Source organism: Sorghum bicolor, chromosome 5 (assembly GCF_000003195.3).
Source record: "Sorghum bicolor cultivar BTx623 chromosome 5, Sorghum_bicolor_NCBIv3, whole genome shotgun sequence".
Lineage (NCBI taxonomy): Eukaryota > Viridiplantae > Streptophyta > Magnoliopsida > Poales > Poaceae > Sorghum > Sorghum bicolor.
This window is the reverse complement of record NC_012874.2, coordinates 4,719,781-4,734,303: the sequence shown is the minus strand read 5'-3', so window position 1 is coordinate 4,734,303 and position 14,523 is coordinate 4,719,781. Positions and strand designations below refer to the sequence as shown.

The window sequence follows — 14,523 nt, the reverse complement described above, 5'->3', positions numbered from 1 at the left end:
TCACCGCCCCCTCCTTGACCTAGCCACGCGCCGCTGCCCCTGCCTCCCTGCTGCGTCGCCGCCCCTTGCTAGCCCTGCCACCCTCAGCCTCGTCGCCGGTGGCCACCATGGCCACACCTTTGACACCTTGTATCTAGAGACCGGTTCGATCCACTCACCATTGCCATGGTTGACGCTACGGAGATCCGCCAGCTCTTCAACAACTTCTCCAAGGAAGTCCTCACCAAATTCAGCAAGCTCACCAATGTCAACACTCGCCTCTCCAATTTTGTGGAGGACCACCAGGCGCTCGACACCACCGTGGAACTCATATGCGAGAAAGAGATGTTCACCACTCGTTTGGAGATATCTATGTGAGCTCCATGGAGAAAGCTGACCATGACTTCATCTAGTCGAACACTGTCGGTGTTTGGACTAGTGGTCCTACCACCGGCTAGTAAATTTATATCTGCGTGCCCAATTCAGATGGTGATGCAAGAAGAACACAAGCGATTTATACTGATTCAGGCTGAGAATAGTCTAGTGGGAGAGGAGGTCTTGTATTATCTTGCACCGAGGTGCTTGTAGTAGGGGTTATAAACAAAGTGAGAGAGGGAGTTGTTCCAGGTCTCAGGATGGAGTATTGTGGCTTCGTTGTCTTGTGCTACGTTGGGCTGTCTCCCTTGAATTGGATCCTTCCTCCTCCTTTTATAGCTTCTAGGGGAGACAAGAGTTACCTGTCCCCCTTGAATTGGATCCTTTCTCGTCCTTGTTGAATCCGAGGCCAAGCAGGAGTATGGCATCGTACGGCAAGGGAATGGCCCTCTGTCCTCGAGGTGTTGTAGCCAGTCGTTGCTGCAGTGTGAGGCGTGTTCGTCCCTGCAGTCGTCGTGCCAAGCCATTCCTGCCCAGTGGATGGGATGCCCGGACCTATAGCGGACGTGCCGACTCCTATTCATTGACTGGTGTAGACACCCAAGTATAGATGGCCATCGGGCCGTGTCGACTTGGCCCGTGTGCCTGACGTGCCATGCCTCACCGGCCCGCGTGCCTGGCCTTCGGTCGGGCCGCGGGCTGACTTCGTGCCATGCCGACCCGCGTAGCCCGACGGGCTGGGCCAGCCCACAACCCGGTTTTGTAAAAAAATCGAAATAACCGCACAATGACAATGATCACTTCACCAGCATAATGCCACAATCAATTTTTTACAACTCTCAACTTCTCATATTCACAATCTCAATCTTAGATCATTGAAATGACATCAAAAGACATGTAACATAAAAATGAGTTGTTTGTGCAATGCTCATGGAGGTGGCACCGGGCCGTTGCCGGGCCTACCCCTAAAACTCGGGCCGGCCCGGGCTAGCCCGCGGGCTCAGAGGTCAGCCCAAGCATGGCCTGCACCACCGGGCCGGGCCATGCTCGGACCGTGCCAAAATGTCATGCCGTGGGCTGGGCCGTCGTGCCTCGGGCTGCATAGCCATCTATACACCCGAGATCCCCTAGGTCATAGGTCGTGCCTTGAACTCTGACGAGTTCGTGGATGAACAGGGACTCGGATTGACTTTTGAGCGCCTAGTCGTATTGACCGTACGCACAGTGACATGGGTAGAAGCATAGTGATGAGAGTAGATAGCATAGAGAGCATCATGCCCTGCTCTGCTCAGCATGGGCGTGATGGAGATTTGACTTTCATCTTATCTGGTCGTACTACAACTCTGTTGTGAATCATGGCTGATGTCACAGGAGGTCTCGAGCGCACCAGTGAGAGAAAAGTGCTCGAGCCCTGGGCTTGGATGAGTCAGAGATTGCTGAGTCTCGGCCTCGTCTAAGGCCTTGTCATTGGGTCTCGGGCAGACGAGGCAGAGAAAAGGATCGGGCTCGGCTCCGTCTGAGGCCTCGTCATTAGGTCTTGGGCGGGACCAAGACTGACCACTTAGTCAGCTTAGCCTCTTACTAGGGGGAATGGAGGGGGGGTTAGTTCTCTGCTTTGGGTATCCCGGATTGTGGTACTGACAAACACCGACACCTCTAGCACGCACGACATGGAGGTCACAGCCAAAGTGGAGGTGAAGCTTTTCTGTGACGTGCCTCGGCTAAACGCAGCACAACTTTACATGGATGACATGGAGCCGGCTGTATCTCTAGCTCAGGGATACGAATAGTGCCTGATAGACATCATTGAGGACAACAAGATGGCTTCCTCGACACTGTGTGTACAATTGCGGCCTTATCCAGCAAGGTGCATCTAACAGTGTCACTTCACATTCTACATCTTAGGTATTCTCCTCAACCTTGCTCCTTATGGTCTTATATAAAGATCTGCCACTGCCACCTATTGTGTCAACCAAATATCTAATCCTGTTTTGATTGCGCTAGAAAAAGTCTAAAAAGAATTGCACGATAGGACTTTTGAAGAGGACTCCAAAACAAATATATGGTTCTGCTAAACTATCTGTCATTGGCTAAGCACAGTCACACATTTCGAAGTTAATTTGCTACAGTTTCGTCACATTAACAAGGTTTTGATTCAGATACAGTCCTCTAAACTAATGCCCTAATAGCTCCAAAAATTTTTATGACACATACAACATGGTTATAGTGCACACCCATATCAAATTTATAACTACAAACTACACAAAGTTATATTTGAGTAGTAACTCATGTTGTAACTGTGTCTTTTATTTCGTTGCAGTTGTATTTTTAAGACAACGTAACTGTTTCTCTTTAATAAAGTTAATTGATAACTATAAACTACACTAAATTATAACTAAGTATAACTACAAACTATGGTGATGCACGTGCATCTAGAAAGCTCAGCGAGCTCTTAGAACATCTCTCCTAGTACCTTTCTAAAGCTCACTCTATAAACCATCATTTGGAGAGTGTCATACGCCTAATACGGGTTGTGACCATCGATGGCAAGAGCTGGTCGAAAGAGCCTACAAGGGGGCGCCACCACCCTTGATGGCGCCATTAGGAGGCTTCATGGCCTGCCCTAGGGCAGGCACGCGCCAAGGGAGGCCGCCACGTACAAGGAGTGCCACAACAGTAAAAAGAAAGGCTACACACCAGATGTCCAGCTTCTTGTTGTAAGTTAATTGTACCAAAAAAAAACTCAACATTAATATTAGTTATTGTATCTGATGAACCATGTGTTTTACTTGCACAAATAGGATGAATTGGAATCAAAGAAGGCTAGACAAGCAGAAGATGAAGAAGAGCCCGCTTCTGTGACCGAGGTTCTTGCTGCTGTGCTTCGTGAGAAGACCAAGAAACCAACATTTCTAAACAATGTTGGAATTCAGGGAAAAAGGAAAGCCACACTTAGAGAGCAACTAGCTGCAGAGCAGTTGGCAAAGGATGACCTGAAATCAGAAATGGCACAGCTGGAGAAGAAGCTACAAGAATCTGAGCAAGCAAGGGTGGCAGATCAACAGGAGATGGCAAGGAAGGAAGCTGAGACCAATGCGAAACTTGACCTTCTCTTGAGTAAAATTGGAGACACCTAGCCAACTGGGTAAGCTGGTCTAGGTCTCTTGGCAACATTGTTGCTTTTTTGTTGCATCATTTGTGTTGATGCTCATTGCGCTGCTGAACTAGATGGTGCCCTTGGTGACATTTCTGCTATGCCTGCTGCTGAGCTATTAGCTCCTTCTATTTTGCTGGGAAACATTGATCCTGGAGTTGCCGTCATGGCCTCAGACATTAGCTGGATTGGCTGTTAATTGCTCATATGAGCTTCTGGACCTGTCTTAATTGTGTTGTATCAGATTTGGTGACATTTGTAATTTGGTGGCTGACATTTGATTGGTTGTTAATTGTCAGATGAATTGGGCTGACATCTAGAAGTAGCCCAATCTGAATTGGGCTGACATTTTTTTTAGCAAAAATTGGCCTGACACCGAAAACTCGCCAATCTGAACTGGGCTGCATCGCCAGTAAAGGCTAAAAAATATGGGCCCAACTTTAAATGGGCCGAAAAGGAAGTACAAAACGAAAAAAATGCTCCGAAAAGGCCTCAAACATCCCGGAAAACAATGTGGCCCAAACTCTAAATGGGCCAAAATCTTCCGGAATCCGAATTGGGCCACAAATCAGCTAGGCTAATCCTATGTGGCCAGGACGACACGTCAGCTTGGTGTTAGCTAATCCGTGACGGAAATGATCTAAACGTGACGGACATTTCCGTCACAATGTACAGGGCTCGACCCGGCCCAGGTCGGGCCAAGTGGACCGCCCAATCCATTCTTGACAGAAATATGTACAAGAATCCGTCACGGATGCCCGCCTCACCATTCTTGACGCTCAATCTACGACGAAAAAAAACCCGTCACGGGTTTGCATCCACGACGGTTTGAAGCCATTTAGCGACGGATTGACTCTGTCACGGATCAGCAGGCTGGTTGTAGTGTTACCTGTAAATTACGAGACAAATCTTTTGATCATAGTTAGTCTGTGATTGGACAATATTTACCACAAACAAACGAAAGTGCTACCGTAGCGAAATTCAAAATTTTTTCACATCTAAACAAGGCCTAAGTAAAAACTACCCACTCGGTAAAAACTACCCAGTTGCACCCAAAATATTTTGAATTGCCATATCACCAGTTAGTTGGATAAGTACGAGCCTACAAAACAAAATTAGTTGGATTTGGAGTTTTCGGTCCGAGTGACCTGTTCATCAACCACTCGCTTAAGCTAATTATTTATTGAATCTATTAGCGTTTAGCAATGTTTTTCTTCCACAATAAATCAGCAAACAAAACTACTTATCATCTAAACGAACTTTCCAGGTGTGGTAGGCTGGTAGCGCTGCCATCAGGCTTGTTCCCATCGCTATCGTCTATGGCCTTGCGTATTGTCTACTAGCGTTTTTCATAATATCGTCCGGTTCCAGTTCGAGATAAATAAAAAGATCTGGCATGTATCAACATAGCTTTCTCATGAACCAAGTGTTAGATGATTCATCGGCATCAGATGATGATTTCATTTTTGATGTCGTCTACGTGCAATCCTGGAGACATCCTGTAAACTTATTCACACTGTCTTGTATAGTAGACCAACGATGCATAAGAGAATTTTTTGCGTAGAGGGGAAGGGCAAGTTTTCATGGAAGTAATCATGAATTCTAGTCCAATAAAATTTATGTGTCTAATTTGCTCCTGTGACCGGATCCAAGCTCATATTTAGTCACGCAAAAACCAAAATCTCATCTTCATTCTCACTCGAAGTTCTTTGATCTCTTGTGATTTGGTCTTGCTGAGGAGGCTATTTGGAGTCACTAGAACTTCCTGTCATCCTGTGATTGTTGCTCATTACAAGGGTTGCTAAAGTCTTCAAAATCCACTGGATGAGTGCCTTTACTAGGGTTACACAATGATGATATATAGACAATGAAGGCACCATTGCTCCTACTAAAGTCAGACGAATATTAGTTGCAAACAGAAGATGTCTATATATCATCATTGTGTAATGGCACCTTACAAGCCACGGATACCTCCTTACAAGCTAGATCATATCTACAATTTCATATATATGAACAGAAATGTGCACGCTTCACTAGCCTAGCATTTGCAAAAGGCACCAAGCCGATAAATATTAAATAAAGGTGTTGGACCTGTCGGGCGAAGTTGAATGGTCCAAATGACTAGAGGGGGGTGAATAGCCTATTTAAATTTTCTACAAACTTCAACTAGATAAGTTAATTAGTAAAACAAATAGCGAAGCTATTCTAGCACTAGCACAACTACGCTATACAAGCCACCAACCCAAGTCTAGCACTAAGTTACTACAAGAAAGCACAACTAGAAGATAGCTATACTCCTAAACAAGATAGCTAAGCTAAACAAGCTACACAACTATCAAGGTATGCACATAAGTAAAGGAGAGGGGAGTGATTGTTATATCAACGTTGTAGAGTAGATATATAACCAATCAATCAATCACAATTACAAGAAAATCCTTGGCAAGAGATGACACAAGATTTTTACCGAGGTTCACTTGCTTCCCGACAAGCTAGTCCTCGTTGTGGCGATACACACACTTGATGGATCACGAGCTAATTTGGCAATCTAAAGCCAAACCCTCAGCGGGTGCCGTACATCCACTCACAAGATGGGGATCCCCCAAGCCACGAGCAATCCACTAGAGTAGTCAATTGTGATCTCCCGCGGGAAATGCTCAAGAACCCCTCACAAATCGCTTGGTGAGGCTCGAAACAATCTCCAATCACGAGCTCAACACCACCGCTGCTCCAAGCCGTCTAGGGTGTCGGGAAACGCCCAAGAGTAACAAGAAATCCGCAGCAAACTCAAGGATCAAGTGCCACTAGATGCAACTCTCAATGCAATGCACTTGAATCTCACTCAATCTCACTAGGATTAGCAATCAAGCAAGGAGATGAGTGGAGGGAGTGTTCTCTAGCTCAATATATGTCTCAAGTAATCAAAATGTGCAAGAGAGAACCTCTCAAAGCCGGCCACTTTCTATTTATAAGCCCCCTCAACAAATAGAGTCGTTGGCTCTTTCACTAGGCTAAAATCGAGGGCACCGAACGCTCAGCAGGGAACCACTGGACGCTAGACCCCCTGCGTCCAGTGCTCGGTAGAAAGCCACGTGTTCACCTTTGAATCTCGCGCGTCAATCTCTAACGGTCACCTGCGGACCACCGGACGCGATCAAATGAGCTCCGGACGCATCTGGTACTCACCGGTCACATGCGCAGAGAGGTCTGCAAACTCTCGACCTCACCGGACTTTGAGCACCAGACGCGTCGCATGGAGATTTGCAAAACACACTAACATCAGACCCACACCACCGGACACACCCTGAGCGTCCGGTGCTCTCGGTCAGAAACTTCCTACAGAAGTTAGGCTACACCGGACGCGCACACAGGGAATACCCTGCGTCCGGTGCAGTGCGTCCTGTGCATAACCCTAGCAGGGCTATGCACTGACAGCACACCGGACGCGTCCGGTGCCTCTGCACCCTGCGTCCGATGAGTGTGCGTCTTCTCCAAAATTTTCCACCGACGCAATAGAAAATATACACTTAATTTTCTCAAACGCGTCGAATCCCGTCTCGCAAGCTCGGCGGGAGGGAGAGAGGAACTCAAACCCCTCTCTACCCTAGGAACTCCACCTCTTTTGCAAAAGTGCTAACACCACCAAGTGTCCACCACCAAAGTGCATGTGTGTTAGCTTTTCACAAACATTTTAACCAAAGGAGTTAGGTTAGCACTTTATTAGATCCTAATGCATATGCCCAAGATATAGACCTAGTAGCACTTGATTCGCGAGATGACCGTGATTTTCTCTCTTGATAGTCGGCTATCTATCCTAAATCCGGTCAATCACTTCTCTACTCAACTAAGACCGGTAAAAGCAAAACCCTATGTTTATACCTTTGCCTTGTTCATTTTACTCTTTGTCTATCACCATGATCTTCACTTCATGCTTCATCCCTTTGTGATCATGTGGCCACCTTTCCATGCTACCATGCACCTTCATCACATGTGTTGCTATGCCTAACTCAAATCACTTAAACACAAGACATTAGCAACTTGGTGTCATTAATTATCAAAATTAAACTTGGGCTTTCAGAAGTTCACATGACATTGATACAAAATTCAAGCTTACAGGCAACTATGATGAAAGTTGAAACTAAAAACTATGCTCGTTACGATGGCAGACCTGTCTAGTTTCATTCAAGGCGCCGCAATCCACTCCCTACAAGGTTTCTGCAATGAAAAGTTCAGGGTTTCTACACAAACATTTGCAGAGAAGATACAAGATTTATCAGAATATATATCACCCAATTGTAAACATAATAATATTACTAAAACACATGCTATATAGATAGCAAGACAGAATCCTCACTAGCACGTACATTTCGGAATGCTGAACCATTTGTAGCAATGCAAAGTGATTTTCATCATGCAATCATCAAAGGGTGCAGAGACATGCATGGCCAGGGAAATCATCGTCGTACACCTGCAGGGATTCTTGGGGGTCAATATCGTGCTCACCAAATCTACTAGCCTGTAGAATATGCGTCTTGTTTGTTTGGCTGATAAGCTATGGCAGAAAATATTATTGCCTGATTTAGGCCTTGTTTAGTTCGCAAATTTTTTTGGTTGGAGTACTATAGCATTTTCGTTTTTATTTGATAAATATTGTCCAATCATAGAGGAACTAGGCTCAAAAGATTCATCTCGCGATTTACAGACAAACTATATAATTAGTTTTTATTTTTATCTATATTTAATGCTCTGTGTTGTAAGATTCGATATGATGGGAAACTTGAAAAGTTTTTGGGTTTTTAGGTAAACTAAGAGCATCTCCAAAGGCTTTGGCAAATTGATTTGGCATTTGTTGCTATTTGCAAACTCTCATAACAAAATGCAAAGGATAAAAATAGGTCATCTTCAAGAGAATTGGTATTTGGACTTGGCAAAGGATAAAAATAGGTCTCCAGGTGCGTGCGCTTTCCTCGCGCGTGACTTTGCTCGCGTGATCGGGTTTGCAAAGTCGTCCACAGCTTGGTATTTTTGCCAAGTTTGCTCTCTCATTTGCCAAGTTGACTAAATTGCAAACTCCAAATGCAAAACCGTTGGACACCTCTTTTTTAGAGTTTTTTAGCAAAGTATTCAAATGCAAAACCTTTGGAGATGCTCTAAATAAGGTTTTATTGTAAGAGAAAAAAATTACTGGATGACTGGACCATCTGGGCTTGGATAGACGCAGGTGGCCGCAGCTGCACGTCGACGGACATGGTTGGCTACAGCTCCGCATCGACTACTGGGGGGCGGGTGCATTTGCGCTTCAACGGACGTAGGTGGCTGCACCTGCGCGTTGACGGCCGTAGGCGGCTGCAGCTCCACGTCGACGGCCCGGGGCGGTTGCATCGGGGCGTTGCTGCACATCGGCTGCCTGCTGCATCTAGGCGCTGTTGGACAATGGCCACCGCATCTGGGCACGACCAAGAGGCAGACGCCCCTACAGGAGAACAATTTTTCTTTTTTTATTTTTAACCCTTTTTCAAAACTAAACTTCAAATTTGACACTTATTTTTATTTTATTTTTTAAAACTAACTTTTTTGATCGTGCCTATGCATATGGCGTGTGGCATCTCAATACTGCTGCGTCTTGTATGCTGGCACGGCAGGGACGGCTACGTGAACATAAAGTGAGGCCGAAAAGTGAAAAGTTTTCGGTACTGTAGCACTTTCGTTTGTTTGTGACAAATATTATCCAATCATGGACTAACTAGAATCAAAAGATTCGTTTCGTGATTTCCAGCTAAACTGTGTAATTAGTTTTTGTTTTCGTCTATATTTAATGTTTCATGCATGTGCCACAAGATTCGATGTGACGGAGAATCTTGAAAACTTTTTGGTTTTCAGGGTGAACTAAACAAGGCCTGAGGCCTCGTTTAGTTAATCTAAAAATCCAAAAAGTTTTGAAGATTCTCTGTCACATCGAATCTTGCGGCACATGCATGAAACATTAAATATAGTCGAAAACAAAAACTAATCACACAGTTTGACTGTAAGTCACGAGATGAATCTTTTAAGTCTAGTTAGTCTATGATTGAATAATATTTATCAAATAAAAACAAAAATTCTACAGTATCAAAATCTGGAATTTTTTCAAAACTAAACAAGGCCTGAGTGGGTCAAGCTGACTTGTTTAGTTCCGAAAAGATTTCAGATTTCGGCACCGTAGCATTTTCGTTTTTATTTGACAAATATTATCCAATCATAGACTAACTGGGCTCAAAAGATTCATCTCGTGATTTACAGACAAACTATGTAATTAGTTTTTGTTTTTATCTATATTTAAGTGCATTATGCATGTGCCGCAAGATCCGATGTGACAGGGAATTTTGAAAATTTTTTTGATTTCGTTGGGAACTAAACAAAGCCTTGTTGGACGGTAGCGCAAGCCGCACTGCGCGACAGTACATGTAGCAGCTGGAAACGGCAGCGCGGACTATGAATGCAACTGTTTGTACTTTGTAGGGCTCACATTGTGCAGAGGCCATGCCGTGGGTTTGTTTTCCCTCGTCTCCTAAATATATGACGTTTTTGTTTTTCAAAAAACAACATAAACTAACTATATATTAATAAAATATTAATATTAATAATATATAATTAATACTATTAGATATTTAAATCTAATTTTTATAAATTTATTTAGGCCCTGTTTAGTTCTCCAACCAAAAAAAATTTATCCATCCCATCGAATCTTTGGACACATGCATAGAACATTAAATGTAGATAAAAAATAAACTAATTACACAGTTTAGTTGAAAATCGCAAGACGAATTTAAACCTAGTTAGTCCATGATTAGCCTTAAGTGCTACAGTAACCCACATGTGCTAATGACTGCTTAATTATGCTTAATAGATTTTTGTCTTGCAGTTTCTAGACGAGCTATGTAATTTGTTTTTTTATTAGTTTCTAACAACCGCTCCCGATATCTTTCCAACAAATCCGATGTGATACCTAAAAATTTTTCACCTTCAATCTAAACAGGCTCCAACAGTTTGCTAAAAGTTGTTTGCCATATTTTGAGTTTTGAGAACTTGCTGAAAGTTTTGGCAAGTGAAAAAGATGACCATCTCCAATAGTTTGCTATTTAGGCTTGCTAAATTAAAAAAGGCCCACACCTACTGATCCATCTATCCCCGTCGCGTGATCCATCTATCCCGGGCGCGCGTTGTCTTCATCACGTCGACGCATCTGTGAAACATATCTTGTTTTGGAACCATCATCTATTATTTTATTTTGGAATCATTATCTTTGAAACATATTTTGTTTGATCATAAAGTGTATTTGCTTGAATTTATTTGCTTTAATACTACTGTCATTTGCTGTTATTTTATTGAACAAAGAAGCACTAAATTATTTGTTGTACCATAAGGCCTTGTTTAGTTCCTACCTGAAATTTTTTCGCGACATTGTAGCACATTCGTTTGTTTGTGGTAATTATTGTCCAATCATGAACTAACTAGGCTCAAGAGATTCGTCTCGTAAATTTTGACTAAATTGTGCAATTAGTTTTTATTTTCGTTTATATTTAATATTCCATGTATGCGTCTAAAGATTCGATGTGACGGAAAATCTTGAAAAGTTTTTGGATTTTGGCCGGAAGTAACAAGGCCTAACACGGCAGCACAGTAGCAGTTTGGCAGAAGCTGTCGCTATCAGCAGTAGCACGGCAGCAGCTGTACCACAGCACGGCAGCAGCTCTCTGTACCACAACACGACAAGACAGAAGCAGCAGCTCTCTGTACCACAGCACGACAACACAGCAGCACGACAATACAACAGCTCTGTACCACACTGATAATAGCCCAGGAAAATTTCCCAGAGCGAGCGGGAAGGAAGAGAGACGACGCGGGAGGTGGATGCGCTAAGGAGTACGCGCGCGGCACCCGAAGATGACAAGTGAAAATTTTTAGTAAATATGTTTAGCAAACTATTAGAGCATCTCCAGTTGTTTGAAAAAATAACTTGCTATCCTTGTTTATTTGGAAAAAGAAGAAAAATTCTTCTCCAACAGTTTGGAATAAGACTTGCTATCTTTTTGGAACTTGGAAAACGCCACGGTCGCGTGCGGATGTATCCGCAGTCGGCGTCGCTTGGAATCCCGAGCCGCGAGGGAGTTTTACCCGCGCCGCCACTTCTCCCGCGTCGAACCTGAAAGTGCCCTCGCCCGATCCTTCGTCGCCAACCTTCGTCATCGCCTCCGCGCGCCATCGTCGGTCTTCATCGTCCGGCGGCCGCGCCTGTGATCCGGTGGCCTACATCCCTCCGTCTTGCGGCGTCCTTGGTAACCGGCTCCTTCGTCTTCATCGCCTGTGTTCCAGTGCTCTCTATCCCTCCGTTCCGGCCGCGCCTAGCTGTGTTCCGGTGCCCTCCATCGCCTGTGTTCATCAGGCCGCGCCTGTGTCCTTTGTGGTGGGTGCTGGACGGCGGCGGCGTCGTCTTGCAGAAGCAGTTAAGATCCATCCATCCCGTTCTTGAGTTCTTGGCAATCATGATTTTTTATTTCAGCCAATCTTGAATATGGCATAGATGAATCATCCTTGTATTATTTTTTGTAATTTTTTCTGTATAGATATGGAGATGCAAGGATAGGAAAACTTTTTGTCAGGCATTTTGATGAGTGGAGATGTTAATGGTATTGCTGCTTTGGAGGATTTCGATTTTGGAGTGACGCAAGAAACTGATACTCAGGACGAAGTATCTCCAACCCCTGTCACAAAGGGGCACAGGAAGAAGAATTTTCATTACAAGGAAGATGAAGTTGTATGCTCGGGATGATTGAATGTTAGCAAAGATCCTATTAACGGTGCCAATCAATCGAAATCAACCTTTTGGGGAAGAGTTCACGCATACTTTGAAGAGAATAATGAGATGGGCACTGTGAGGACAGAGAGCTCGATTATGCATAGGTGGTTGGCAATTCAGTTGCAAGTTAACAAATTTTGCTCATGCTATGAGGCCATTCTACGTAGGAATCAAAGTGGGACAACCATTGAGGACAAGGTATATTCATTATAATTATGTGATTATGTTGTGCTTATTTGTAATTGTCTAGGTATTTTAATTTTGATTATTTATTTGACGTGTGATTATATGTTCAGGTTGTTGCAGCAAAAAAATACTACATCGAATTGGACAAAGACAATAAAAGTTTTGGTCTGGAGCATTGTTGGAATATATTGAAGGGGGAAGACAAGTGGAAAGCGAAGATGAAAGAGCTTGCTGAGCTTGAGAAAGACAAACAAGCCTCCCAAAAAAAGAAGAAGAATCCCACCAAGGACAAGAGGCCTAGGGGGGAAGAAGAGACTCAAAATAATGAACTTGAAGATGTTGTTGATGAAGAAATGGCAGCAAAGAAAAGGCCAGAAGGGATAAAGAAGGCAAAACAAAACCTTAGACGTGGTGGTGGTGAGGCTTGCATGGAAGCTTTGGATAAGATGATGGCAAAGAGAGAGGTCTTGGACAAGGAAAAGGAAAAGGCCAAGGAGGAGAGGTTCCTGGCTACACTAGAGCTAGAGAAGAAGAGGGTGGCCAATGAAGAAAAGATTGCAGAAGCTAAGCTTCTCAAAGAGGAAAAAGAAATTATGTTGGCTGACTTGTCCTCTCTCAACCCTATGCAGCGCCAATGGATTGAGAAGATGCAAAAGAAGATCATGGAGAAGGAGCTTCCTAATTAATTTTACTTCGTGTTATCTTAAGTTTAGTTCTCATGATGTGTGTGCTGGATCAATTATGTGTGTGGTAGATCAAGTTATCTTAAATTTAGTTTAAATGTTTGAGTTATGTGTGTGGTGGATTAAGTTTTCTGATGAAGAAACTGTGTTGGAACCATCATCTTTATTTTATGTGTTTGCTGGTAAATTGCTGCTGCATGGCGTGATGCTGAAATGCTGCTGCATGGTTCAGGAGAAGCTGATTGGTTCTGCTGCTGCTGCTGCATGTTCTGCTGCTGGCGACTGATTGCTGCTGCTGCTGGCGACTGATTGCTCCTGCTGCTGATGATTGGTGCTGCGCTTGATGATTGCTCCTGCTGCTCATGATTGGTGCTGCTGCTTATGATTGGTTCTAGGCGACAAATTTGCTGCAGCTCATGATTGCTCAGTCGATAAGACAGATTTTGCATAGATGTAGTGGACAAATAGATAAAGCATGTAAATTTTAAATGTATGGACGAAATATAAATTAAAATGTATGGATGAAATATAAATTAAAATGTATGGATGAAATATAAATGTGTGGATAACTGATGATTGCTCCTGCGCTTGATGATTGCTTCTGCTGCTCATGATTGGTGCTGCTGCTTATGATTGGTTCTAGGCGACAAATTTGCTGCAGCTCATGATTGCTCAGTCGATAAGACAGATTTTGCATAGATGTAGTGAACAAATAGATAAAGCATGTAAATTTTAAATGTATGGACGAAATATAAATTAAAATGTATGGATGAAATATAAATTAAAATGTATGGATGAAATATAAATGTGTGGATAACTATATCATATATTGTACGAGTATAAATCTGGATGATTGTTCCACAGATGTTCGATGAGGTCTTCTTTCAATTGCACATGTGTGTCTTTGTCTCTGATCTTCCTTTGAGCTTTAATGTATTCCTCAAGCGAACGAGTAGGCTTTCCATGTTCGGGCTCCACATTTTGACCGCCGTACTCAAAACGCTCGTTAGGATCGACAACGAATCCTTCGTCTTCGACAATCATGTTGTGCATAATCACACAAGCTCTCATAATTTTTGATAATGTTTCTATATCCCACATGTGACCCGGCCCTCGAACAATGGCATATCTAGATTGAAGGACTCCAAATGCTCTCTCAACCATTTTTCTGGCTGCTTCTTGTGCTTTTGCAAAATATTGCCTCTTGTTCCCCATAGGAGCAGTGATGGACTTCACTAATGTAGCCCATGTGGGGTATATGCCATCTGCAAGATAGTATCCCATTGAGTAATCGTGGCCATTAACTGAAAAAT

At 43.5% G+C, this 14,523-nt stretch overlaps 1 protein-coding gene across 1 annotated transcript; it reads left to right on the top strand.

The window, feature by feature from the left end:
* Window positions 12,290-13,303, top strand: LOC8073610 (calponin homology domain-containing protein DDB_G0272472). The gene is made up of 2 exons (XM_002450300.2): window positions 12,290-12,539; window positions 12,638-13,303. The coding sequence occupies exons 1-2, from the start codon at window positions 12,408-12,410 to the stop codon at window positions 13,211-13,213; spliced, it is 708 nt and encodes a 235-aa protein (XP_002450345.2). The 5' UTR covers window positions 12,290-12,407; the 3' UTR covers window positions 13,214-13,303.

Bases quoted from the DNA above. Each gene is read 5' to 3' on its own strand.
- LOC8073610 (XM_002450300.2), top strand. From the start codon at position 12,408: ATGGGCACTGTGAGGACAGAGAGCTCGATTATGCATAGGTGGTTGGCA. The intron at 12,540-12,637 runs GTATATTCATTA...TTATATGTTCAG, and splicing joins GGACAACCATTGAGGACAAG to GTTGTTGCAGCAAAAAAATA.